Raw genomic sequence first — 25,765 nt, 5'->3', positions numbered from 1 at the left:
ATAAGTTTACAGCAATTTATTTAAACACAATCAATGCTGATAATTAAGGCGATTGTTTTTATTGCGATGGAATATCGATTCAAGCAAATAACCAATGTTAATCAATGGGTTAAATTGTAGGATCGTGAAATTTCATTGCTATGCAATGGATTTCATAATAAACTCATCAATCAATTGGAGAGAACAAGATTTTCAAAGCGATTTGAATTAAACGATTAAACTTCCCTGAAATTAAAGGACACATTAAATCAGTATAATGACAGGAATAAAGCTGATTGGGACAGAAGATGGTTGAAACTGTTCCCTTTATTGTACCAATCTTTTTGATAACAATATTATTTGTAGCCACTATTGAAGCCTTTTCTTGGTCAAATTGTGACTCGGATAAACCAATTCTCACATTTAATTCAATTGAATTCAACGATGATCCAGTTATTATTGGTGACCCTGAAAATCCAGTACAATTATCGCTACAAGCCAATCTAAGTGAACCTTTGGATGATCAGATAATGGTTAAACTGTCAATTAGCAAAGGATTTACAATTTTTGGTAAAAGATTCACTCTTCCAGCATTTCCTTGTATTAAAGGTTATGGTTCTTGTGAACACAATTTATGCAATTATCTGACTAGTTCAGATAATTCTTTTGGCTGTCCATTGCTCAGCTCACTTGGTCGATCATGTTCCTGTCCCATTGAAGCTGGTCCATTAGTCGTCAACCATTTCAATGGTCACATGGATATATCCAATGTACCCTCAGTGATTCTTTGGTTATCATCGGTAAGTAAACCGTTTGTTGTATGTTTAATATTATATATTTTTAATACATTTTTACATCCTGATACACTCGTAATTCAGTTGTTTCTGAGAATCAGATTTGATAACGAAAAATCAGTTGATAAATTGGTGGAAAATAATTAAAGACAATACAAAAACGAATCTTACAAAGTGATTCAGATTGAAATATACAATGTAAAGATAATTCCTAATCTTTTTATTAAACCCTTTGTCTTTATGATCAGGGGGATTACAATGTTAAATTGGTTCTGACAAAAGATGATGTATCGATAGCTTGTGTCAACATGGATATGGATCTTGAAATGGTCAAGGCTTCTTCTCAAGATCAAGACTGAAGTGGCCATCACATATGCAAACCATAATTGATGATAAATGCAATGGAAAGGTTAAAATGTTATTTTGTTGCTTTTAAATCTTAATGTGAATTGAAAAGATGGAAATTGTTTTTCATTTGTAACATCGATTGCGATCAATAAATTAAAAATACTAATCATTCAACTTATTATCGAGCAAAAGGCTCTATTGTTCATGAGTCAGAACATGAAAGAAAATTTAATGCCTCATTCCAAGAAATTTCATCAGATAATTCATTGTAATGTGTTGTATTTATTGTACTGGCGATTGCTTATCTCAAGACAATGATTTGTTTGATTGAATCGCGATTTTATATAAAAAATGATCACCCTTTTGATGTATTTTATTTGAATTCATTTGTTTTCTCATAAACTTGAAAAAAAATTCTTGCCACGATGTTTCCAGTTAAGTTTGCGATCTTCTTTGCTTTCTTGGTTTCTACCATCTTAGCTGACCCAATCAGCTACACAGAGTGCGATACAGGTACTAATGTTGCCAAATTAATTTCACTCAACATCCCAGGTAATCCAATTGAAGTTGGCTCCGCTCATCCTGTTGACTTGTCTTTTACTGGATCCCTATCAAAGGACGTTGAAGATGATGTCGAGTTGGTGTTGAAAATTGAAAAACAAGTCAGTGTTTTTGGCATCAAAAAATGGATTTCAATTCCTTGTATCGATGGCTATGGCTCTTGTACTGATAAATTGAGTGAATATTGGACGCGTTACAATTCATCTTTTGTTTGTGGTTTGATGACCAAAATGGGTAAATCTTGTAGTTTCCCAATAGTTGCAGGAGATTATTCAGTCAAAGATTATATAATTCCGGTCAATCTTGATAAATTACCACAGACTATTTTGAATCTAGCAAATGTAAGTATTTAAAGTGTTTTTTGTTTCCAAAATTTCAAAATTTTACATTCAGTGTAAAGTTGCAATTTAAATCAGTGCAATAATTATCATTCATTATGGTAAAAGCAAGTTTTTTATTCACTGTAAAAGATCGTATTTTAATCATTTGTCATTATTTGTATTTTTTTCAATTCAGGGTAAAGTAAAGGTACACATTGAGATTAAAAATGCGCAAACATTGTATTGTGTTGATGTAACTGCTGATCTTAAACTTGAATCTAGTAAGCCTTCTGATGACGAAAATGAATATGGTGGTTGGTCTGATTACAATCCATTCTTGTCTGGATGGTTTCATTAATCACTGATTGAACTTTTGTAACCTAAATAATAAACTTAATATCAATGCAATCGATGGTTTGACAAAAAAATTTCCTTCTTTTGTTTCGAAGAAAGAAAGGGCTGATTTTTTCGGAAGCTAGTTTGATATCTGATGAAATAAAATCTGTTTTAAATTTTAACGCTTTAAGTTGATGAAGACTTTTTACTGTCGGCGGAAGGTGAATAATAGGTGAAATCTCTACCAGTAACACTGACAATCCAATCTAAATATTTGGTTACATCAACGTAAACACCAGGAACACCCCTTTGTCCACATTCAATGCCCCAAGAAACTAAACCGACCAAAGAGTAGGTTCCGTCTTGTCGATAACAGACCAAAGGTCCACCTCCATCACCCTAGAATAATGTAAGTCAAATTGAATTACATTGTAAGATTATTTTTGAAACAACAAGATAGATGGAAAAATACTAACCTTGCAAGAGTCTCTACTTTCATCTCCACCGGCACAGATGAACCCTTGGTGTAGCTTGAATCTAGATCCTAATCGGGTTTGTCTCAGTGCTTTTTGACAGCTTTCCCGAGGAACCATTTGTATTGATATTTCCTTCAATATACTCGAATAGCTTCCTCCCTCTGATAAGAAAATTAGGAAAGATTAATGAAAAGGAAGGGTTAATTGTGTAAAAAATAGAAAACAGATGAAAAGTAAAAGTGATAAGCGATACTCAACTGTAAGCTGTTTTACCCCAACCAGTTGTAGTACATTCTTGATAATCATGATTTTCTCCATATTCTGGTAAACAAACTGAATCTATGTTTGGTTTGTATTCAACTTGACGACCTAATCGTAAAAGAGCAATATCATTCCATAAATTATTTCCTTTGAATTCTGGATGTATATAAATCTTTTGAATGTCATAATCTTCATGAGGATAAAACTCGTTCTCATTGGCTGTATCCCATTCACCAAGACGTACTTTCAGTATATCAGGATTGTTAACGAAGTCTTTCACGCAATGGGCAACGGTGATAACGTGATAATCATCAATCAAAGTTCCACCGCATTGGAATACATTGACATCTTGTTCAGATTTGAGTAAAGCAGCCTGTAAAAGGTGAAAATTTAGACACAAAAATTTATAAAAAATGTAAATCATAAGACGAAAGTTATTTATTCACCTGCCATGGCCATTCACCGAAACCAGCTTCACCCTTTTTGTCAGGCGATAATATCCTAGAATTTATTCCAGAAGGATGTTGGATTCCACATCTATGTATATAAGGTTGGGTTGTCACAGTTTCAGGGTCAGAACAGCATACATGAAAAGTACCACATGAAGTTGGGTTTAATTTATCATCCTGTGTAATAAAAGTACTTATTTAGAAGGCTTGAAAAGGTTAAGCACATGGATCACACTTTGACACTGTCAGCTGATAATGTCAGCAGATTACTCACGGAAGCTGATTTAGTCGATGGTTGTTTAGTATTGATTCTTGGATCAATTAAACCGGATCCATCTTCAATTACTTTACCATTGTCACATTGGTAATAAGGTACACAAACACAATCCTCTCGATTACCAAAATCAGCAGAAGATTTCATTGGGATTTTATCCTTTTCCGTTTCAAATGACTCATCTTTATCTGAAACAATTGAATTGTCTTTCGGCTTGATGGGTGGTAGAGTTGTTTGTTGATCAGCAAATTTTCTTGTTGAGCCAATCAAAGGTTTAACAGTTGAATTACTATTAAACAGATTGCTCTTTTTAACCGGTGTCACAAAAGAGGATGGAGGTAAAGGAGTCATTGAGGGTTGCGACAAACCAACACGATACCGATGATTTTTACCATTTCTTCGGCCATCTAGGTTATCCGATTTCTTGTATGGTTCATCTATTTCGTCAGGAAATGTGAGTGATAAAATAAATGCTGGTAAAAGGGTAAAAAATAGCACCAAAAGTAGTCGCTTTTGTACAACCATTTTTATCAGCAATAAGCACACAACTAACCAAAACTCTTGTTTTTGAGTGAAAATTAAAAATGGCAAAAATTGTTACAAAATAGACAGGATCTAACAGTAACGGATGTCAATCGTCTATTATTTTCTCATCAATTTCCAGTTCAAGCTTCTGAGAATTGATTGATAACAAAAGTTGTTTTCCTCTCAAAATTTAAACAAATTAAACTGAATCAGTGCTATGCTCAACAAATTCATTTGCAAACAAAAGCAATACAAACAAACTCCAAAGTAATTTTAGGATAAAATCTTGATTACATTTACGAATCAAGTTATTTGCGCCATGATAAGCTTTAAAATCAAATTAATGATCAATCTTTTCAGTCAAACAAATTAATAAATAACGGTTACTTACATTCAAAGAGTAAATCTTTGCTCACATTGCTTTAGTATTTCCATAGGAATAAAAATCTAAATTTTTAATCGATCCCTCAACCATTGAGTTGTTTACATCAACAATGTCTTGTGTCAATGAGCAAATTAGATACAAAATGGTTTATTTAACCATTTTGTTCAGTAACTGTAAATTGGTACTGTGCAATAAACTATTAATTTAATTTTTTTTGCTATTTTTAATTGTAATCAATGGCAAATTATCTTAGTTTTACATTTTGAGCAAATGTAAACTCTGATTATATCAACTACAGTGTTGCCTTGAGTTTTATTTTATCAATGGTCATTTAAATTGATCTTAAATTTGTGACAATGAATCTTTCATCTCAAGTAAGTAAATTGCTGACCTTTGTCTTTTAATTAACCATTTTTTATCAATTAGGAACTGGAAAGCATAGAAAAGATAATCTCTTTGGTGCAAAAAAAATCTGACAAAGAAGATGAGAAGGCCAAATTTTTAGCCGAGTTTGGACTTTTAAAGGTTGGAGACAATTCAAGGAGTCAATATTCAAATGAGGATGCAATCAATCAAACGAACCCCGATGCAAATATAAACCCTGACATGTTGATCAATTCAATACCAGATGAAACAAAAATCTATCATGGAATTGATGTTGCTGCAAGGAAGCTAAAACGCAAATAATATAAATATATACAAATATTATACACGCAAAAGCACGATGGAAATCACAAATGTAATCTCGACAATTTTTACCTGTTTTATCAATCTTTTGATTGTGGATTAAGTTTACTAATTTAACTTATGCTGGTTCATAATAATTACTAAAAATGTCTTGTTAAAACTTCAGCCTGTCTGTGACGAATTTTTATTTGCTTGCAAAATCAAAAGATTGGTGGAGCAGGAAGATTCTTACGGCAACCTTTTTGGGTTATTGAGAAAACGGAAATAATCAAAAAAGATCGGAGAAAATCCATTAGTAAAATCTCATGAGAACGATTTGAATCGGACGCGATTCTACAATCTAATATTCATTTTTTGCTATCTCAAATAATTCTTAGGATAGCACAGGAGGTAAATGAGATGTAACACCAATCTAATACTGATTATAGATGCACTCGTGGCAATTTCAAAATGTATGGAGATTTTGGCCTAGCAGATGATACTAAATCAAATTAGACACTTGTAAGCTGGTAATAACTTGGCTAATAGTCATTTGCGGGTGGGATTCAGAAGACAAATGTTTATTAACTATTATTAAGTTGTAATTGTATTATATTTATACTGTATTAATAAAAAACAAACCAGTAAGACTGATGAATTAGTCTTTCTGCTTTCATTAATTTACTCTCTCATTTCATTGAATTTTCGGTCATCATTTTCGTATTTTTTCTGTTTTCTTGATAGATCCAATTGTATGTCTGAGTGTTCAACTCTCTTGATTATTGTCATTATTAATGTGTATCAAATGATTTTAATTCAGAATTCGATAATAACGAACAGGTATCGAAAATCCAGATCAATGAAAGCTCAATAATTCTCAACATGTTGATAGCAACAAACAGTTGATTTTTTGCGTCACCATCGTGATGCATGCAAAAATAAACAAAACATTGTTGAAGTAACAAAGATTAATCTTGTAAATTTGAATTTTCCGAAAATGTAAGTTGTTTTGCACAATTTAACTGAAAAAATTAATGAAATCACACTCTTTACAGGTCAACAACTCGGAGCTCCACTGGAATCAAAGGCAAAACAAGTACTCAACAACCAACCAAAAAAACAATTAGTAAGCCTTCAACTGTTCAAGATAGACCTAATTCTCGTGTTCCTTCAAGAATCATAGTTTCAAATAACCCAACCAAGCCTAAGGATGTTGATAATAAGCCCATCAAAACTACTAATGTCAATAGTAAAGTGAATGTTCAGACCAAAACACAAACACCAACACGACCTACGATTGAAACTAGACCAAAGACAAAAGTGATATCAAAAACTAATGCTGCAAACACAGGGGCACAAAACACTGGTCCCAAAATAAACGAGAGACGATTGTCAAGAGTTGAAACTAAAACTGCGACTAAATCAAGACCTACATTGAGTAAAACAGTTATCATTCAATCGGAAAACTCAATCAAAGCAGCAGTTAACGGTGATAAAACGACAGAAAGAGCAAAAACAGTAAATAAAAGATCCATTGTGGTCAATAATTCGTCTGTATCAGCAACAAGTAAAGGCCAAAAACAACAACGTCAAGCAGAAGTGCCCGATACTAGATCTAAAATAGATCAAACTGTTTCTGATCGACCGATTTCTTCCATTCGACTTACTGAACCACAGGTTAAAGAGGTACGAGCTCATTGATTATAATATGTATTAATTGAACGATTAATCTATTATAAAAATTGTATGTTCTAGGAAACAATTAAACCGAAAGAAGAATCAAAACCAAAACCCAAACCTGAACCCAAACCAAAACCCAAACCTGAACCCAAACCTGAAACCAAACCTGAAGTGGAAGATTCAATAAAAACTGATGAAGAAGATACAACGACGGAAGCAGATTATTCTGATGATTTTGAAGATTATGAATCTGATTTTGAGGAATATGAAAGCCAAGAGGAAGACGAAGTTAAATCTACCGAAGTCTCGTTGTCAAATGAAACAAACAAATCTATAGATTTGAAAAAAGTGAAACTAACGGCATTGACTGTCCCATCCATAGCAAAGGTTCAGGGAACGAACAACCAGCAACCTACATTGATGGCCTCAAATGAAGAAGCCGCACGAATAAAATGGGAAATAACATTACCATCACCTAAAGTAAATATTAATGACAAGATAAATGAAAACAAAGAATCATTGCAAGAACAGAGAAATGTAAAATTTAAGGATGACGCGTCCGATGTAGCTAATGTTTTAAGCCGGTTACTTGGTCCGAAAAATGTTAAACATTTGGGTAGCCAAACAGTAGAAAAATCGGAAGCTTCATGTCAATCAGATGAAATTCATGTAAATAATAAGAGTATTCAGTGTCCAGCTCGATCAAGTACATCAAATATTTACGACCAAAGTAAAATTATGATAGACAATAATATTGACATCCTTCGGTTATCACACTTCCTAGAGATTGGAGAGAAAATAACAAAAAATTTAATCACAAGCAATACTCATGGTGATCAGAATAAAATTCAAATAGCTAATTCGAGAAACGCGTCTGGGATTCCAAAAAGTGATGGACTAATTATTTCATACCAGTTTCCTGAGAGTTATAAGACCTTCCAATTGAATAACCTTATAACTGACGGGCGTTATGTTTATGCTGTAACCAGTTATGATTTTGCCAACGGAATCTACTTGGGTAATAGTGGATCTGTAGTTCTGATTTGGAGCCTACTTGAGCCAAGATCGTGCGAATTTATGTTATTTTGTAAATTTATGTTGACTCAAATTGTTACTGATAATGAATTTTTGGTTGTTGCTGGGTCATCCGATGGATCTTTAATAGCATGGGACTTGCGTGAACCATCGCACTTTCATAATCAAATGAATAAACCATTTCTTGAATTTAACCCGAATCATCCTTTAAGAAATCCATCATTTACGACTGCAGTTGGTAAACATTCAGATCATCATCAAGATAGGATCATTCAGCTTTTTTACCGGTATGAAGTGAATGATGATACAGAAGCCAGGCGGATTATATCCCTTGATGAATTAGGAAAAATTATTGTCTGGTTGATAGTTGAATCATATGCTGATGACCATTCTTCGCAGCAAATAACAGATGGACTAAGGCCTGGAAGCTGTGTGAGGTTACAGATTGCAATGACGTTACATCTACCAAATAACTATATTATCACAGACGCATCAATAACTTGCATTGACTGTTCTCCGAGCGACTCTTGGAATTATCTTATTGGAACCAATCTCGGGTCTATTTTAAGATACTCAAAATACCTTGATAATTTATCTGATCCTCTGGAAGTAGTAAAATACACATATCTTTCAGATGAAATTCACCATCCAACGACTTGTGTAGTTTATCATCCCAATCCAGAGAGTGATTTATTCCTAGCTGGTTACATGGATGGTTCCATCTGCATTTTTTCGATCAAATACGAGTTTCCAAGTCGTATATTATTAGCAGAAGACACAGGATATTCGACTATTGTTAGCTCTTTTTGGCTTTCGATGGATTCTGAATTATTTCTGGTTTTAGATCACACCAAGGGTATTTCCATTCGCGACGCAAAGGGTGAAAACCAAAGCTTGTTTGAACACCAGAATCCAAATGAAAGGTAAAGATGTACCACTAGAGTGATAAAAAAAATTCATTGTAAATTTTGGTGTTTTATTTACAACAGGATTCTCTTTGTTACCAAAAGCTTGATTAACCTGGATGACTATTTTCTGGTAAATAGACTTGAAGTAATCCTTTCAATCTTTGATAAAATCCTTGCATCTTTGATTCACAGGTTTATGGCTTGGAAGATTCATCAATTGTTGGCCTCAATCTGTCTAACCAAATCCTGAATTGTTGATGATAAGGTATTATCAGACTTACAGACTTATTGTTAATTAATGACCAGAATTAAAAGGTAACATGACTATTTTGAGATGTGCTAACAAAAACCGTAACTTTTTAAATTTTTAGGCGGTAAACTGAGAATAGCTTATCCACACTATTCATCGGGCAGTTAGTAATAATGTTGATAATAATGCAGTTGAAAATTAATAATTAATAATTTTAGTTATGCATTAAATTGAACTGATGTAAAAAACGTATTTTTTATGGTTAACATTTTTTACATAACTCGCCCGTTATAAGAATCATAATCCAGCTCTTTCAGATCATTAATTCAACAATTAATGCTATTTCAGCAACCAGTGTCGATTCAAACAAAAAACGTTTAATATTCAAATCCATTTTGAGGCCATGGTCTGAATTCCGAGAATAGCTGAGATTCAAAATACAAAATAGCATAAGGTAAAACAATTTCCAGATTATCGAGTGTTTTATTAATCAAAAGGAGCTGTTTTACCCATTTTGTGGCCTTTTCAAGTTATTTCAGCAACTAAACGTCGTATCAAAAACTGATTCCATATTTATGATGAAATTAATCTAAATGAATTGTTTTACGGAAAAAAATTAGCTTGTAAAAAATCTATTTCTTAGGCGAATTCCGTTCTCCTCCTTTCATTCTGATCTCTTAAATCATTAACTCAGGTTCAATTTGTAATCTAACATTGACCAGTTGGATTGATTCAACAAGTGCAATTTTACTCAATGGTTCAATAGTTTAACTTGATTGGTTTACTGATCATATCAACAGAACAACTTTCGAATAATTCTCGATGAAACAGTTTACTTAATAATTCATTGATTACAATGTATCGAGAAATTTCCATCTTCCAACCATTTGTTGGACTCCCAAACTTCCCTCAAAACTGCTTTTGTTTCCTCACTTTCTGTATCTTGTAAAATTTTTCAACTTGCCATACCTGATAGAATCAGCTTATCCAAAAGAGCAATAATCAACACTGATAATATAATAACGTCAATTCAATCTAATTTATCAAAATCAGACCAGTTCTATTCTCTAGTGTTGTTTAAACAATTTTGAATCACGCAATTTTGCATTGAATAATTTATCAGAATCAAAGCGTGGTCTCTGGGCATTCAACCTCAAAATTTGTTTCGTGATTGTAGTTTTATGTCTGTCATTGAATTGTTTTCATTTTCAAATGGATGATTCCGAATGGGAAATAACCGCGATCAGCAAAGATAATAGCCTTAGCAAAAAAAATTGGCTGGTTTATTCCAATCGCTTTGATTTTGTCTAATCAGTGAGTTAGTTATTAAAAAAATGAATGAAAACATTGAAGAGTAATTCTTGTAGGATAAAAAATTAGTCATTTCGTTGTAAATTGTTTGCCATTGTTAACTAAGACGAAAATTTATAAATATATATTCAACATGTTCATTGTCTTTGATTAAAAAACAGCTTGTGGTTTGATGGAAAGTCGATAGGTCCTTCTCTTGGTTCCCTTGTTTGGTAATACACAAAAAACAAGAATATAGTTGCTGCTATTATGATTTGGATAGCATTAAAAACTGAGATCACAGCATTTTGTAAAGTTGAAAACAAAAAATATCAACATTTTCATTTGAAAAACTTCCAATAAATTAGACATGCCAATATGCCCACTTCAATGATAATTATAACGATGAGTAGAAATTTGTTCGTTACAACTCGCCTATTGATACTTCTCAGTATACCATGCACCCGTTTCAAATGAAATCCAGTTTCATCTAATCTTTCCCTTGTTCGAGTCAATGTTTCTCGTTGTTGACCCAATTCCGTGATAACTGTTGTACCAATAGTTTCAGTTTCTTTGGCAATCATCTGTGCTCGACTTAAACTGGCTCCAGTTTTTTGTAAAATTTGAATACCTTTTGTAACCTTCAAATTTGTTTCAAAGTCCACTGGCCGTGAAGTTGATGGAGCAATGGATGGACCACCAATTAATGCACCAGGATTGGTTCGGGCAGTATTTTTGTAATCATTCCAGTCTGCAGTAATCTGACTCCAATTAAAATTCATTTCAGTTTTAACCAAACTTGGAGCCATGTCTACTTCATTTTTCATATAATCAATAATTTTATCGCCTTCCGAGAACATGTTATTAAGAACAGCTTCACCTAAAAATAGGAGATAAATTGGAAAAATCATTTTTAGGATATTTTTTTCACATTTTCTAGAAATAAATTGAAACATACTAATTCTTTGTCTCAATCGGGCTGTTATTTTATCTCTAACAGAGTAATAATCTTCTTTAAGATCCTCAAATCGTTTGGATGAAGCCATTTTTAACTGGGTTAAATATTATTTATAAGCAAAGGGTAATGCTCTAATGAAAGGTAGAGAGACAAGATTGTCAGGCCAGGCCAAAAGGTCAATGCGTAGGTGGCTCGTAGGGTTGCCAATGGTATTATGTTGAAGATGCAAAGATGATTAGAAGAGAAAATAAATACCTGTGGAAAAGAAAGAGAAGGAAAAAGAGTGAACACCAATATGTTGAATTGAATATCATGGAAAAAAGGGTATGGAGTTTGCTTGATCGAATGTAGGTTATATTCTGGATCGATGGTGATGATGAGGTCGAGGGGGTTGGACACGGAAGTAGATTGGGTTTGTAAAGAGATGAAGAGGAAGAACAAGAAAACGAATAAGGAAACTGAAGAGGCAAAAGTTGAAAAAGAACGAGGCTACAAAGTTCATTGTGCGCAACTTTGACTCTAATTTTGATATCTGAGTAAAGGGCATTAGTTCATTCAACTCGTTGCCTAAATAATTTGGGTTCCATGGTAAGAGTTAGTGCGAAACCAGGCTACATAAACAATGAAATTTATTTCTTTCTTCTCTTTCTACTTTCTTTTTCTTCCTTTTTTCTTGGAGTTGTTGTTATTTTTTTCATCTATTATCATTGCCTTCCTAGTGGATAGTAAGAGATGATGAATAAAGAGAGGAAAACAATGAAGGGAAAAGTAAGAAAAAAGTAGATTCTAACAGTTGAAGAGCCTTTAACCAGAATTCAGAAGGATATTAACCTAAAATAACCTTGTGATTTTCATTCTTTTCTGGGTCAGGCCAATGATAAAAATGGCAATGTTTCTTACTTTCACTTCCTTCTCACTAAAGTTCACAACTTTTCAATAAATGTTTATTTTTCTGTGTCAACTGTTAATTCGATTAACTTGGGTAATCAAATTTTGTCACAAACAGAAGCAAATCCGCCTCTCTATAAACTAGAAACAGTTAAGTAAAAAAATAAAAGTCAACAACAGATCGACTAAGGAAATATACATGAACATCATATATAAATAAAAGTATCACTGTGAGATCGAGGCTTACTCATTAATTGCATTTGACTCCCTTTGAACTCTCCATTGAATCTTAAGCTGGCTATATATGATGATATGAACAATTGGAGCAAAGTAGATTTAATTGTCAGGTCAACCTTTTACTATAAAGAGAATGAGAAAGAGAAAAAAGAATGCAGAGTTAAGAGGGAGTAACACAGGTTTATGAGTAAAATAAGAAAGATATGTAATGATATGTTTAATTTCTTACCTAAATTCTAGAGTAAAGTAAATTAGAGGTCAAAAATCAACAGATTGGGAGGACAGTTATAATTTTTGCGTTCAGTAAATTCAATGTTACGATAATCATTCTAAAGCCTCAATAAGTGTCAAGACAACAAAATAGAGGCTCAACATATGATCAGACTAGATTTTTAAGGTGTTACTGTACAGCGACCAGGCCAATCAGTTGTTTGCCATTCCAGACCAATGAAACAGAAATTCAGGGAATAACAATAATAATTAGTTTAACGAGTGTAAAAAAAGAAAGAAGGTAAAAAAATGAAATCAATTAATTGTAATAATAAAAGACACAAGAGATAAAACATCAACAGCAAGGCGGAGCTACTGTCGACCCAAAAGAAGTTGCGCAAAACTCAAACATGATCATAGGTAACTGTTAATGCAAAAAAATAGCCAAATAAAATTATTGAGCTTATTGTCATCATCAGTCTGTTGATCTCAAACCAATTTAACTTGATTGTGATAAGATTATTAATATTTATTGTAACCAAAAAGACAATTGCGGATAAATTTTACAATAATTGCAACAATCAACCCAAAAGTGTTTTGTATATCAAAAAGAACGACCATCAACAAGATCAACAACAAAAGCAACAACATAAAATTGTATGGCCTGAGCTGTTCCCTCAATTATTCTGGTTAACTCTATTTTCAAATTTATCCCTAATTTGACATATTGTGGCCCAAAAAATTGATATTATGTTAACCTTTAAAATCAACCGATCAATTGACAACGGCCGTTAAAATCGAGGTAAGCTTGTTAACCAATAAGAACCAACAAAAATTGAATTTCATCTTTTATTTATTACCAAAAAAGGGTGAATGCATGTTTGTTAACTTTCATGATTAATTGTTATCTCATATGTTAACCAGTTATAAACAAAAACATGATACATCAAAGATATTACTACTGAAGTCATCTTCAAATCAAAGTCTAGCATTTAGACACACAAATTAATCTTATTCTGTCAGGAAACAAAATTATTTATTTGTTCAATTCACGCTCGTTTACATGTTATTACAACTGACAGTACATCAAAAAAACTGGTTTACATGCCGCAAGATTGTCATTGATTTTGTTCATTTTTCCAGTGATTTCAAGTAAAACTCATTACTTTTCATGAATTGATAAACAACTTTCTATTAAACTCTTTAGGCTAATAGTTAACCAGTTTTCTTTGTCAATCTCAACTTACAAAGTGTTTTATTTAGGTCAAACCTTTACCTTTTCAACCTGTACCAAGAGTAACTTGAAACATATTATAAAATCAATTTTAAATTCATATTAATTATTTATGTCTGAAAGGCAAATCAGACAGAAAAACCTTTTGTAATAAACAAAAATGTTGCTAAAGAAAAATAAATTCAATATTCAGTTGGTAATGACAAAGATGGAAACGTGAAACTAGATTGATTGTCCAATTGCCATTCGTGTGATTACATTTTGATCAACTTTTGTCCAAAAATGGGTCAATCAAATTGACTTACAATCCTATGAAAATCTTACAGTCATGATAAAACCATGATGACTGTAAATCCTAGCCAAAAATCATTATCTAGATCATCAACTTGATCATCTTGAACACAGTGATAATCATTGAAAGATCAAGTTTTTTCATTGTCACGTAGTTAATTCACTTAGACCAGCCTTTGATAATAATAATCATAACAAAGTCCAGCATCTACATAATTGATTAACCAAATTCAGGTCAAATTGATTTTTCATTTTGATTCCATCGTTCAATTTTTCCATCAAATCTCATTCCAATCAAAACTGACACTCCAAGTACATTTCAAGTTACCTTTTTGTTTCACCATTTTAATTATTTAATCTTGACTATTCACATTTACATTTGACATTTGGACAATCAAAATCAAATGGCAGTCAATTGTTGCTAACTAACAGTCCTAACAGTTTTGTTTCAACTGATAACTCCACCAAATAATATCATCATTACAATACATTATCACCATCGATCGATAAATGATGGAAACCTCTAACAATGATGATAATATTAATGATTATTCAATCTTGTTTCATCTAAAAATTTAGGAATAATTTCCTCTCTGATTATCGGTGAACCCAAAATTTTATTAATCAACTCAATCAAATTTCCGTATTGCAATCTTAACAATCTGTAAATCTTGAAATCAACCCTTTAAATCTGTATCTGTGTTGAAGCTTGAAAACCCTTTTTAATCAATATCTTTGCTAATTTGAGGATAAATTGTGAAAACACTTTCAATTGCATTAATTGTTAAACCTACAAACTCCCAATCAATTAGTGTGATTCAATAAACATCTTGCTTCCGATGTTACATTTGTAAGAACCAATTGATGGTTAATCATTTGTGATAATTTACAGCTTTTCATCTTAATGCTACCATTTGATTAACCATTGATTGTTACTATTACTGTTGATTTGATCCTTGATACTTCTTGATTGTACTTAATTGTAGTACGGAAAAAAAAGTTATCAAAATGATCATTCAACACGAAAACAGTAAAACAAAAAATCTTGAGCTTCTATCAATAGTCTTTTTTCCTATGGGTTTTTCAGCTCAATCTTTATCTGCTTTTCACTTCTCTATTTACATGTTGATAGATTTTTGATAAAATCTTAATTGGACGCAAAAATTAAGAGTGATTAAGTGAGAGGTCCTATTGGTATTATTGTTATGTTCATTGATTACGATTGTTCCCTAACAATGACAACAGTTTCACCCCAGGGTCACATTTAAGTGGAGGTTGATTCTGTACTCGTAATGCAATTTGATTATAATTTTATTTTTTCAATTTTTTCTCTTTTCATTTTCATCATGCAATTTACACTCATATAACTCTCAATGATAGTCAATGCCCAGTTTTCCAGGCTCAGATTTGACTCAAAGTTTATATAACTTACTTGACTGAATCACAACTAATCCCTGGTTTACTCAGAGTTGACCAGATTTTTATCGCCTTTCCATTGTTATTACAAATCAGTTTAACTCTAAATAATGTTATGACCAAAGTTTAATTCTGGTTTATGGCAACTCTTATAATGGTTTATACATAATGGTTAGACGATTAGTAAACCTTATTTAATCAATTCCAGTGCAACTAGAGTTTGCCTTTATTTTTTATCATTTTCAAGACAATTTAACTTGTAGAAGATTATTTTTTGTAAAAATTAGACTGATTCTTAGGAACAGGTGATAATTATTGTAATATATTTGTGTTTAAATGATATTAGTTTTCCCTTCTTCCTATGCAATTTAAACTCTGAACTCGACCTGATTTTGAGTTATCTTTTCAATCAGTTTTAATCTTGCAAATGTTGGTTTATATCAAGTTAATTTATTAACCTATTCATCTATTCAATATTTTACACTCCATTACACCTTAAATGGTATGTCAGTTGAAAAGCAAAAAATAAGAAGCAAATTCGCCAAAAAATTCCATTTATATTGAATACCATGAGAATTAGACAAACTCTGAAGCATCTAATCTATCATGTTATATTGCTCGTTCCTACCATAATTCATATTTATCATTACAGCTTTGACCAGTCCAAGATGAAAGGTTAATTATCACTTTTTGCTACCTTTTCATGAAAACAAATTCATTTGAAATGCTGTCATCAATCTGAGAAAATAAAAATTTAAGTAAAATCCATATTGATTACAATTATCTGATAATCATTAGATTAACTAAATAATTTTTATTGTTACCAAGGCTTTGATTGAAACATTTCCAGTCTCATTTTTAGCCTTTTTTCTTGCATTCATTTCAACCTTTTCCGACCAAAAATTATCGATTCAATAATAATGCTGATAAATTATGATATTTTCAATTAATTATTTCGATTACAATCAGTTGAAATTGTAAACAATTGTAAACAGTTGAACCAACATGTTGAAAATGAAAGACTATCAAGAAGATTGGTTGATTGTTGGGTTAACAATTTACGTGTGCTAATTGTTCAATTGTTAATACGTGTTGTTGAACATGTAATAAACATTGTTACACTAAACTGTCAACATTGTCAATAAGGAAAGTTAATCAATAATTGTAATCAGTTGAATTGAGCAAAATTAATTTTTTGAATAATATTGAAATGAACAAAATGTTAATAGGAAAAAATCGTGTAAATCTGTTTGTACTGGTTAAACATATTCATCAATGATAACCAATATCATCACTCTGGAGGACTCTCACAATTGATTGTTATCATCCTCTTTATTTATGATATCTTCTTGCCTTTCAGACAACAATTAATTGGGAAGTCAGTGGAGCCATTAAATCAATTTTCATCATTAAAAGTGTCAAAGCAACAATCGAAACATTGTTTCCAATGGAAAACTGATTGACCGCAAATCACCTTTTTCAATTTACCTTCAACACTTTTCACTTTTGTCCATCTCTGCCATCATCTATTAACCAAACACACAAATAATATCCATAAAATATCACATCAGATAATCATTAGATTGTCATATCATCATTAATTATGATGAACCCAGTAATTTGTGTTCATTCAATTAATTACTAATTTGGATTTATCCTCATTTGATCACAATTGTTTCATCTTTTACTTTTCTTTGACTTTTTTTCAAATTCAAAAATTCATATTTGTATAACTGATTCAACTTCACCGACTATTAACAATACAACAATTATTGTTAATTTTATATCATAATATCACAACATGTGTGACCTTATATCTTACCATATACCTGAAGCTGTAAGAATTGAAGTGATTGAGGTAAGTTCAGGTGAATTAAAACTGTTGTTTTTTTGTATAAAATTAAAGTTCATTTCAAATTTTTCTCTACTGTAACCTTTGCCTTTTTGTGTCACTTTCAGGTTTCAAATGATGATGAATCGGATTTACATGGTGATGAAAATACTCGCCGATTCAGTATTGATCCACAAATAACTGACCTTTCAGTTCTTCATTCCATCATTGTTAGAGCTTTTAGTATTAAAAGGTAAATTGTGTTCAAAATTAACTGACAGGTTAAAGTTGACATTTTTTGGTCAAACCTTCAATCAACTCAATTTTATGACAATGTTTTCAAGTTTTTAGCTTTTCTTCAATGTTGAAATTTTAATTTCTATTTTTTTCTGCTTGATTATCAATTGTTTTACTTTCAGTGATTTCACTTTAAATTACCTTCGACGAGATTTGAATATATTTGTGCCACTCAAAAGTGACTGGGATCTGGATTCAGCTTACATCAACTCATCAAAACCTTTCCTATTTGTTAGGATGACCACTGAAAAGTACAATTCATTAACCGATTGGGATATAATTACAGTTGCTGATATCACTCGAGCTGCTCAAATAGCTGCAAATCAAACAACTTCAGTTGCAAATACATTACTTCACAAAGTAAGTCCATTTTTGATCAACCCTCAATGACTAAAATTGACCTCTAGAAAAGGCCATCAAAACAGCTTTAAACCGCAAAGGCCTAGAAAAGCCATTTCTCAGTCCATTCTTTTGACCATCATTATCAGTGCAAACAATTTTCCTTTTCATATCATTCCATTCCTAAGTCTAACTACCAATCTTAATATCTCGATCTTCAACAGATTACTCAATCTAAACCCTTATCTTTTTACAATGAATATTTTTTAAGGTGTCGCATTATAATCTTCAAGTATCATCATCATAACTCTCTAATAAATCACCTTAATTCTGTTGATAGCTTCAGCCACACCTGCAGATATAATCTATCAGAGTGTCCAATTTCAATGATAACCATCATTTAGTATCTTGATGTCATTGAACAAAAAGATCGCTTTTGTTTGTTCAACCTTTCAACTTACAGGGAGAAAATTATTTAACCAGTTGATTTCAACTGTCTATTTGTCTGTGTCTGAGTCTCCATGGTTCAAATATTGTTGCATAGTTAATAGATAAAACTGGGTCCAAAAAGATGTTGAATCTTTTGATAAATTCAGTATGATTATAATTATCTATCACTTGAACTGAGAGGCTCGTCATTTTGTTTTGTTCTGCTTCTATTTTTTGGGTTATTGTCTATTGACTAAAGCATTACCATTTATCTTGCTGTCTATTTTTTTGTCAATTATCTTGTTGATTATAATTCAGTCAACAATATTTTTCATTTACACTACTGTCCTTCCTTTGACCTCTGTTAGTCTTCTGTTCATGTTCTCATTCTCTCTCACTTTTCATCATAACCATCATCATGCATTTTCCTGGAAGAATCATCATTTTCCAGTTTTCATCTAAATTATTGCTTAAAAGACCATTGGCTACTGATTAATTAATCGGTAGGATAATCAATGAACTATTTACCCATTTGTTGACGACAACAGGTTATTACTAAGGTGTTGGTATTCTAGTTTAGTAAACACCAGTTAATTCAGGATTTTACTGAAAAATTTCACAATTTGCATCCTTTCAACATGAAAATTACCCTTTGAGTTGAGATAAATATTCATTGAATCAACTTATGTTTTCTACAGTCAAAGTTCTGTTGTCAGATTGACAGTGAGATGTGAAAAAAATGATTAATTTGTATTTTAATTGTGTCTATAAATATGATTAGTGTTTTTTAGACGCCTCTAGAGAGTCAGATATTACACTGAATATCTTGAATGGTTAATCAGGGGAAATGCAACACATGGTGATGGCATGGTTAGGTTGTGTTTTCATAGTATCAATGACGCTTTATCAGTAAAACAAAACTGGTAAAAACCCTTTTGTTTCAATTATTTTAATTTCTTTTATTTTTACCCTTTTTTAGGTGGAAAAAATTGTGAGCAAAGCTTTCAGCAGATCTTCATCAGCTAGTCCAATCGAGTCCAACCCAAGTCCATTAAATGAAAAACAATATTATTCCTATTTGGATTCAGAAGGTCGAATCCGGTCAACTCGAGAATTGCGTATTTCAATCTTTCGCCGTGGTGTTGACCCAATCCTTCGTCGTGCTGTTTGGAAGCACCTGTTAAATGTTTATCCACCCGGTTTAACGGGAAACCAAAGATATGAGTATATTAAGGAAAAGGCTGACGAATACCATCGAATGAAAAATTTGTGGAGTTCAATGGTTGGCTCTGATGAGGTGGTTGATTACACCATTAACATGGTTCGCAAGGATGTCCTTCGGACCGATCGAATGCATCCCTTTTATTTGGGTTCAGGAGATGATAATCCCAATGTTGTTAGCTTGTTGAACATTTTAACTACGTTTGCCTTAAACCATGGAGTTAAATATTGCCAAGGAATGTCCGATCTAGTTTCACCTTTACTTTATGCAATGAAGGATGAGGCTCAAGCTTACATTTGTTTTTGTGCTTTGATGCGTCGATTACGGGAAAATTTCACTCTTGATGGTCAAGCCATTAGCTGTAAATTTGAAAATCTTTCACGTTTACTTCAATATTATGATCCAGATTTTTATTTATATCTTAAACAAGTCGGTGCTCAGGACCTATTGTTCTGTTATCGATGGATTCTTTTGGAATTGAAACGTGAATTTCCCTTTGACTGTGCTCTTACCATGTTGGAAGTCCTCTGGTCTTCAATTCCTCCGCTTATCATTGATGATCTACCTTTATTTGAAGATAATTTCCGCTTTCAAATTGGTGGTACTGCAGATGCGTTAACACTTGAAGCTGAACTTGCCAATGGATATCATCAGCATCATCATTCAGATGGAGAGGGAAATGAAGGAGATGTTGATGAGGATGTTGATGGTGATTTGATTCATGATGAGATTGATGAAGATGAAGATAACTATCAAAAGACAAACCTGAATAATAGATGTGAACAAAATGTTAATAAGCTTTGTAATCACAACAATGCCGAGTGTCAGATTGTAAATAATTCAACTAATTCACAGGCACGGAAACAATCTAATTCAAGTCGAAATGTAAAAATACCAATTAGCAATCGTCGTCATGGATATCGCTATGGAGATCGTTTTTGTTTAATGAATCACAGTTTACCTGAATATGGAGCTCGATTTGAATGTGCAGATCTTGAAAATTCGGGTTCAATTAGAATAAAGGGATTCTTTTTAAATCATAACGAAGAATCAAATTTACCAGTTCTAAATCGATCTGCAATTGATAGTCATCAATTACTTTCATCATCAACAGTAATTCCTGGCAAATCAGTCGGAAGAGTTGCTGGTTTGATTAACCATTCAATAGGAGTCAATGGATTCTCAGCTCCAGCTCGAAACTCTTTACCACACATTATGAAATCAAGTCGACCATTGCGAACCATTCGATTTTTACCTAAAATACTGAGCAATGATTCAAGGGAAATTGATTCACCCGATGCAGAAGAATCGTCAACAAAGCAATACAGTTTCCCACCCAAATTTGACAAAGGGTTTAGTATTGATAGTGATGGAGACTGTCGTCGGTTGAATAGCTTTGAGTCAATTGGATCTTCAAAAAATTCATCTGTTGATATGGATGAAGATGTTGAATCTACTGTTCGTCATGAAGCAAGGACCACTGGGGCTGGCCTGAGTGGACTTAAAGGGAGCAATGACAGTGGCTCATCTTCATCGTCATCTTCATCTTCATCAGCTGCAGTTAGGTTACGCTGTCAACAAAGACGTCGTCTCTTCTGTCGATTAGGTTCAAGTGGAGGTCGTGACAATAGTGAACCAGGTTCACCTTTGTCTCCATACTCAGGATCCTTTGGGAATGGCCATGAAGTTGAAACTGAATATGAACAAGATCTGATTGTCCATTGTAACGGAGAGTATACAGATTCACGGGTTAACCAACAAGATTGGATAATTCCTCGGGGATTGGCTAGAAGTGTCAGCTATGAATGTCTCAAGAATCTCACGGTGACATCAGGTTCACCAACCCATGAAAACACTTGCAATGGTCCAACTGGTGCTTTATCGGTAAATGGATTGAGAGGAAGTGCTAGTAATGGATCACACCTCAATGGAACCGGATTAACAACTGATCCTGATGCACCTTTAGGTTCACGAAATAGCAGTTCTCAAGGGTTGGAAAAGGAACGATCCGAAGGTTATGGCTCAGGATCAGATCCTTCTGATCTTATGTCTGAAGTACATTCCGCTTTTGGTGGAACCCTGGATGGAAATAAATCTGATTCATCTTCATGTTCATCTCTTGTAATCCTCAACTCAAATGGATCAACAACCACCGAATCAACTGGCTCACCATCGTCATCATCTCAACCTTTATCCACAAAACCAATGCTCCCTTCACCCTCTCAATTAGGATCATCAAATGCATTTATGTTGTTCCTTTGTCTTTCCATTTTACTTCAACATCGGGATAAAATAATGTCTTCAGGATTGGATTGCAATGAGATTGCAGTTTACTTTGATTCATACATTCGACGGCATAATGTTCATTCGGTTTTGGATTCTGGAAGGGTACTGTTTCATTCTTATCTATCTCAATGGCGTGAATCGGGAGAAAATGAACCTGATTTATCACAAGATTTCCCACCAACCGCTTAAACAGTCAACTTGCCATCATCAAGCCAAGTTTTTAATTACATTAAACAATCTCAAAAAACAAAAGACGGAACTTCATCACATTTATCGTTTTAAATATGAAATAGAAACCTGATTCAGGTTCCAACTCAAGTCATGCTTGTTATCAGCTTAACCAGTTGATTGCTATGTTAATAATCATGCTAGGACTAAACAGTTTTTGATATTTACCAATTTGATATCCTCAAGGATTTCTTTATCCTTTATTTCATCTTCATATTGAACACCTTTTTTATTTTGTTTCATTTTTATCAAATTTTGTGTCTTTCTTTACTTTCATCACTCAAATTATCATTCCAGTTTCAATCAAATATTCACTCACCTTTTATAATCTCTCGTTGAAAATCATTTTCCTAAACAACAACTCTCATTGATATACTTGATTATAACTATTATTATTATTATTATTATCACCATTATTACTATTGCTGCTATTATTAAGAAAAGTTGACAAGAAAATGTTACAATTTTATATATGGAACTGAAAAAAAACAAACCAAAATTTGCAAGAAAAACTGGTTTTCTGATACAAAAATTACCTCAACTGTGATCGTGTTTAACTAATACAAGATGAAGAAAAAAAATCATCATTTGAAAAATCTTTTCATCAACCTTTTAATTGTTTTTACGTTCCACCAAAATCTCATTTATATTCACATCAATGGATACAGATGAGGTTGATTCAACCAGAAATGCTTAATTCCTTGTGCAATTGTCTTTCTTGATCTTTACTCTACCGATTTAATTCACAATCAACTGCTATTAAACTCACTAATAACAACAAACCTTTCAAGACCAAATGAGATGCCAAATTTAAGACAGTAATAATCATTGATGAAAATTAATGAATCGATTGGAAAGTCAAGAAGAAAATGTTGATTCAATGTTAAAGATTTTTTGATTTTGTTGAATTGTATTCTCACTTGAATAAAATGAATAAACTGATTGCCTGAAAGTGAAATAAACTTTGTCATTGATTTTAATATTACATTCCTACTCGACAAATAATGTCATTATCAAATTACAAATGTTTATCCAGTTTGGTTAAATTGAAAAATGAAGTAAGAAAACTCTAGAAAGTCTATAACCAAAATTGAGCTTCGAGCATGAAAAAATAATGAAGCAAAGCTTTGATTAACTATGGTCAGATAACGTTCAAAAGTAACTGCTATATTTGACGAGCAGAAGCCCAGTCAAACGCTACATAGACGCCAAATCCAAGAGCACATTTGGTAGCGAGCGAATAAGCAGTGGCTTTTTAATTTTTGAATTCTTATGTGCATAATACTTCTTTAACGTAAAGTGAATCACCGCTTAATCATTTTTCATGTGGATATTACACCTTTATTGCGATTTATGCACATACTATTTAATCGGTGAATTTTGGATTCAGAGTTTTCAATAAATGACGTAGAATTTATGTAATTCATATTAAAAATTAAATTTATGAATCAAATATAAATAATAATTTTCAGTTTCATTCAATATTACAAAAGATATTGAACTAAATTAGATGCAGAATTGAATTAGAATGTTAAATTAGTTTAAGATTCATAAATTCTGACACTTTTATACCGAGAGTTTTATTTCAAGATGAATTTAACATGGACTTGAACAAATATTTTACGATTCCTTCATTTTTTCGTTGATTTCCGGCGGTAAGGGCATTTGATTACTCCTTTGTATGTTTATTGGTGTCAGGAGCATCTTTATTTTTGTCATTTTTTGGGATTGTCATCTTTACATTTTTATTTCTGGCAAAATCATACAGAGGGTTATCCATTTGAGCCTTGCATTCTCTGCCCAGTCAACCATTTTAGCATACGAATACTGGTTTTGAATGAGCGTTTCTAGGCACATGATTTGATTCCGCCAATGATATAAAAATGATTGCATATTCATTCTTTTTCGGTATTTGTAATAAAAATTCAGTACATTGCATGCTCGTAACAGTACAGAATCTGGCACATTATAGTTTTAACTTTTTACATGCGTTAATCACAACCGAAAACGTTAAATTACGTGCATTTATGAGCATTCAAAAAACGCGCTATTGGCATACCGAATGCATATTGCCATAGAGATTTATGGCAATTTGTTATCACATTTCTAGCTTTGTATACCGTTTTGCTTTACAAATTTATAAATAAACCATTGCGTTTCACAATTTAAAGTCGATTGTTAACATTGGTGAATCATTAAATCAAAATTCATAAGCATTCTTGTGCTGATAAGCTAACTAGCTATTCAAAATGGATGACGAATTAACTTTAAGAGATTATGGGTTAGTATATCTTAGCGTTTTGACGCTTGTATTATGATGCTTGCTTTAGCATTTAAGTTGACGTATTCTTGTGAATTTAAGATTAATCATTCTTTTTCATTTATTATTTAGTGATTTTATAATGGATTATATCAATTATCCCATCTGTCAAAATTGTGGTGACAATACGAATTCAAAATTCATCATGGAAGGATTCATATATCTATGTGAGAAATGTTACGATGAATTGAATGCAAACCAGTCGATTTCTCTGGATCTTACAACACACGTTTTGCCTGTTATTGAATTCGAAAATCCACCTATCATGCTATCTATTTCATCATTGTGAAAAAACATCTAAATGGAAGTGTTCAAAGACGGCTTATAATTATTGTGACGACTGCCATGTAACCAACTGTTTAATCAAAGAGAAAAAAAATTTTACATGTAAACCAAAAGCTCTTTTTCATGCTGGTAAAGAATGCTGTCAGATCTGTAAAAACTTGAATTCAGAATACAAGAATTCTGCAGGACAATCTTTTTGCTATCGTTGCTTTAAGACACATCCCCATTCATCATCTATCGTAAAGAAATCTCAACCATTAAAGAATATATTAAATGAAATTTTTGAATCAAATGCAAATTGAATTATTCAATCATACATGTATGATTGAAACGATGATCCGTACGATGTACGTATGATCCATTTTCTTGACTGCATGTGAATACTCTGAAGAAAAAATGAAAATATATAAAAATGTGAATTATTAGTAATAGGAATCAGGGAGGTAATAATTCGATTGAATTTAATTTTTCGCCTATTTACATCTCTATCTTTCCAATTCCACTTGCAACTCTTGCAGAGCCTGTAAGGGATGGGTCTCCAATTCTGAACAATTAGAGTAATTCTCTGCATTATTTACTAAACATGCATCCTTTATGCATTATTCGTGACACCACAAATCGTGGTTCTTCCGCTTTTGTAGCCCAAACGTATTCATTAATTGGAAAGCTCAACCCAGCAAAATCCAATTTATCCTGAAGTGAAATTTGATTAATTAGAAATATAATTAGAATTCAAATTAAATAAGAGAAGTTGATA

At 32.4% G+C, this 25,765-nt stretch overlaps 6 protein-coding genes and 1 long non-coding RNA gene across 11 annotated transcripts; 5 read left to right on the top strand and 2 right to left on the bottom strand.

Moving 5' to 3' along the window:
- The first annotated feature begins 259 nt into the window (after positions 1 to 259).
- Positions 260 to 1,295, top strand: LOC107367318 (uncharacterized). 2 transcript variants are annotated; one of them, XM_025160519.2, is made up of 2 exons: positions 260 to 779; positions 1,056 to 1,295. In XM_025160519.2, the coding sequence occupies exons 1-2, from the start codon at positions 288 to 290 to the stop codon at positions 1,068 to 1,070; spliced, it is 507 nt and encodes a 168-aa protein (XP_025016287.1). In that variant the 5' UTR covers positions 260 to 287; the 3' UTR covers positions 1,071 to 1,295. The 2 variants fall into 2 exon arrangements, with proteins under 2 accessions (XP_025016287.1, XP_015790502.1); XM_015935016.3 differs by having other exon boundaries at positions 1,022 to 1,295.
- Positions 1,296 to 1,501: 206 nt separating this feature from the next.
- On the top strand, positions 1,502 to 2,410 carry LOC107367310 (ganglioside GM2 activator). The gene is made up of 2 exons (XM_015935005.3): positions 1,502 to 2,023; positions 2,199 to 2,410. The coding sequence occupies exons 1-2, from the start codon at positions 1,547 to 1,549 to the stop codon at positions 2,358 to 2,360; spliced, it is 639 nt and encodes a 212-aa protein (XP_015790491.1). The 5' UTR covers positions 1,502 to 1,546; the 3' UTR covers positions 2,361 to 2,410.
- Positions 2,117 to 4,338, bottom strand: LOC107367299 (phenoloxidase-activating factor 2-like). Its single transcript, XM_015934993.3, has 5 exons — positions 3,799 to 4,338; positions 3,522 to 3,701; positions 3,073 to 3,448; positions 2,815 to 2,975; positions 2,117 to 2,737 (listed from the first exon to the last, which is right to left on the bottom strand). The coding sequence occupies exons 1-5, from the start codon at positions 4,321 to 4,323 to the stop codon at positions 2,525 to 2,527; spliced, it is 1,455 nt and encodes a 484-aa protein (XP_015790479.1). The 5' UTR covers positions 4,324 to 4,338; the 3' UTR covers positions 2,117 to 2,524.
- A 1,920-nt stretch (positions 4,339 to 6,258) lies between these two features.
- LOC107370662 (uncharacterized) lies at positions 6,259 to 9,330 on the top strand. Of its 2 annotated transcripts, XM_015938633.3 has the most exons (5): positions 6,259 to 6,373; positions 6,430 to 7,060; positions 7,130 to 9,012; positions 9,079 to 9,127; positions 9,190 to 9,330. In XM_015938633.3, coding segments are annotated over exons 1-5 (2,631 nt in total). In that variant the 5' UTR covers positions 6,259 to 6,371; the 3' UTR covers positions 9,256 to 9,330. The 2 variants fall into 2 exon arrangements, with proteins under 2 accessions (XP_015794119.3, XP_025016145.2); XM_025160377.2 differs by having other exon boundaries at positions 9,079 to 9,330.
- A 1,178-nt stretch (positions 9,331 to 10,508) lies between these two features.
- Positions 10,509 to 13,191, bottom strand: LOC107366126 (vesicle transport through interaction with t-SNAREs homolog 1A). Of its 3 annotated transcripts, XM_025160517.2 has the most exons (5): positions 12,850 to 13,191; positions 12,631 to 12,742; positions 12,396 to 12,524; positions 11,496 to 11,750; positions 10,509 to 11,417 (listed from the first exon to the last, which is right to left on the bottom strand). In XM_025160517.2, exons 4-5 carry the CDS (start codon positions 11,581 to 11,583, stop codon positions 10,879 to 10,881), a joined length of 627 nt encoding a protein of 208 aa, XP_025016285.1. In that variant the 5' UTR covers positions 11,584 to 11,750; positions 12,396 to 12,524; positions 12,631 to 12,742; positions 12,850 to 13,191; the 3' UTR covers positions 10,509 to 10,878. The 3 variants fall into 3 exon arrangements, with proteins under 3 accessions (XP_025016285.1, XP_015789183.1, XP_015789191.1); XM_015933697.3 differs by lacking the exon at positions 12,396 to 12,524; XM_015933705.3 differs by lacking the exons at positions 12,396 to 12,524; positions 12,631 to 12,742.
- An 85-nt stretch (positions 13,192 to 13,276) lies between these two features.
- Positions 13,277 to 22,804, top strand: LOC107366115 (uncharacterized). The gene is made up of 5 exons (XM_015933686.3): positions 13,277 to 13,632; positions 17,132 to 17,629; positions 17,731 to 17,855; positions 18,022 to 18,259; positions 19,647 to 22,804. The coding sequence occupies exons 2-5, from the start codon at positions 17,573 to 17,575 to the stop codon at positions 22,362 to 22,364; spliced, it is 3,138 nt and encodes a 1,045-aa protein (XP_015789172.1). The 5' UTR covers positions 13,277 to 13,632; positions 17,132 to 17,572; the 3' UTR covers positions 22,365 to 22,804.
- A 1,716-nt stretch (positions 22,805 to 24,520) lies between these two features.
- LOC107360253 (uncharacterized) lies at positions 24,521 to 25,150 on the top strand. The gene is made up of 2 exons (XR_001568258.3): positions 24,521 to 24,684; positions 24,796 to 25,150. It is a non-coding gene; the product is annotated as an uncharacterized LOC107360253 (long non-coding RNA).
- The last annotated feature ends 615 nt before the right edge of the window (positions 25,151 to 25,765 follow it).

Source organism: Tetranychus urticae, chromosome 2, assembly GCF_039701765.1.
Source record: "Tetranychus urticae isolate SD_2017Ah chromosome 2, NJAU_TeUrti_SD_1.0, whole genome shotgun sequence".
Taxonomy (NCBI): domain Eukaryota; kingdom Metazoa; phylum Arthropoda; class Arachnida; order Trombidiformes; family Tetranychidae; genus Tetranychus; species Tetranychus urticae.
Note: the sequence above shows the minus strand (reverse complement) of the source record. Positions and strands in the feature narration are given on the sequence as shown.

Excerpts from the sequence above, each read along its gene's own strand:
- LOC107367318 (XM_015935016.3), top strand. The coding sequence starts at position 288 with ATGGTTGAAACTGTTCCCTTTATTGTACCAATCTTTTTGATAACAATA. Across the intron at positions 780-1,021 it reads TGATTCTTTGGTTATCATCG|GGGGATTACAATGTTAAATT; the intron begins GTAAGTAAACCG and ends CTTTATGATCAG.
- LOC107367310 (XM_015935005.3), top strand. The coding sequence starts at position 1,547 with ATGTTTCCAGTTAAGTTTGCGATCTTCTTTGCTTTCTTGGTTTCTACC. Across the intron at positions 2,024-2,198 it reads CTATTTTGAATCTAGCAAAT|GGTAAAGTAAAGGTACACAT; the intron begins GTAAGTATTTAA and ends TTTTCAATTCAG.
- LOC107367299 (XM_015934993.3), bottom strand. The coding sequence starts at position 4,323 with ATGGTTGTACAAAAGCGACTACTTTTGGTGCTATTTTTTACCCTTTTA. Across the intron at positions 3,702-3,798 it reads CATCGACTAAATCAGCTTCC|GATGATAAATTAAACCCAAC; the intron begins GTGAGTAATCTG and ends TTTATTACACAG. Across the intron at positions 2,738-2,814 it reads AAAGTAGAGACTCTTGCAAG|GGTGATGGAGGTGGACCTTT; the intron begins GTTAGTATTTTT and ends ACATTATTCTAG.
- LOC107370662 (XM_025160377.2), top strand. Across the intron at positions 7,061-7,129 it reads CTGAACCACAGGTTAAAGAG|GAAACAATTAAACCGAAAGA; the intron begins GTACGAGCTCAT and ends TGTATGTTCTAG. Across the intron at positions 9,013-9,078 it reads CACCAGAATCCAAATGAAAG|GATTCTCTTTGTTACCAAAA; the intron begins GTAAAGATGTAC and ends TATTTACAACAG.
- LOC107366126 (XM_025160517.2), bottom strand. The coding sequence starts at position 11,583 with ATGGCTTCATCCAAACGATTTGAGGATCTTAAAGAAGATTATTACTCT. Across the intron at positions 11,418-11,495 it reads CCGATTGAGACAAAGAATTA|GTGAAGCTGTTCTTAATAAC; the intron begins GTATGTTTCAAT and ends TCCTATTTTTAG.
- LOC107366115 (XM_015933686.3), top strand. The coding sequence starts at position 17,573 with ATGTGTGACCTTATATCTTACCATATACCTGAAGCTGTAAGAATTGAA. Across the intron at positions 17,856-18,021 it reads AGAGCTTTTAGTATTAAAAG|TGATTTCACTTTAAATTACC; the intron begins GTAAATTGTGTT and ends TTTTACTTTCAG. Across the intron at positions 18,260-19,646 it reads CAAATACATTACTTCACAAA|GTGGAAAAAATTGTGAGCAA; the intron begins GTAAGTCCATTT and ends ACCCTTTTTTAG.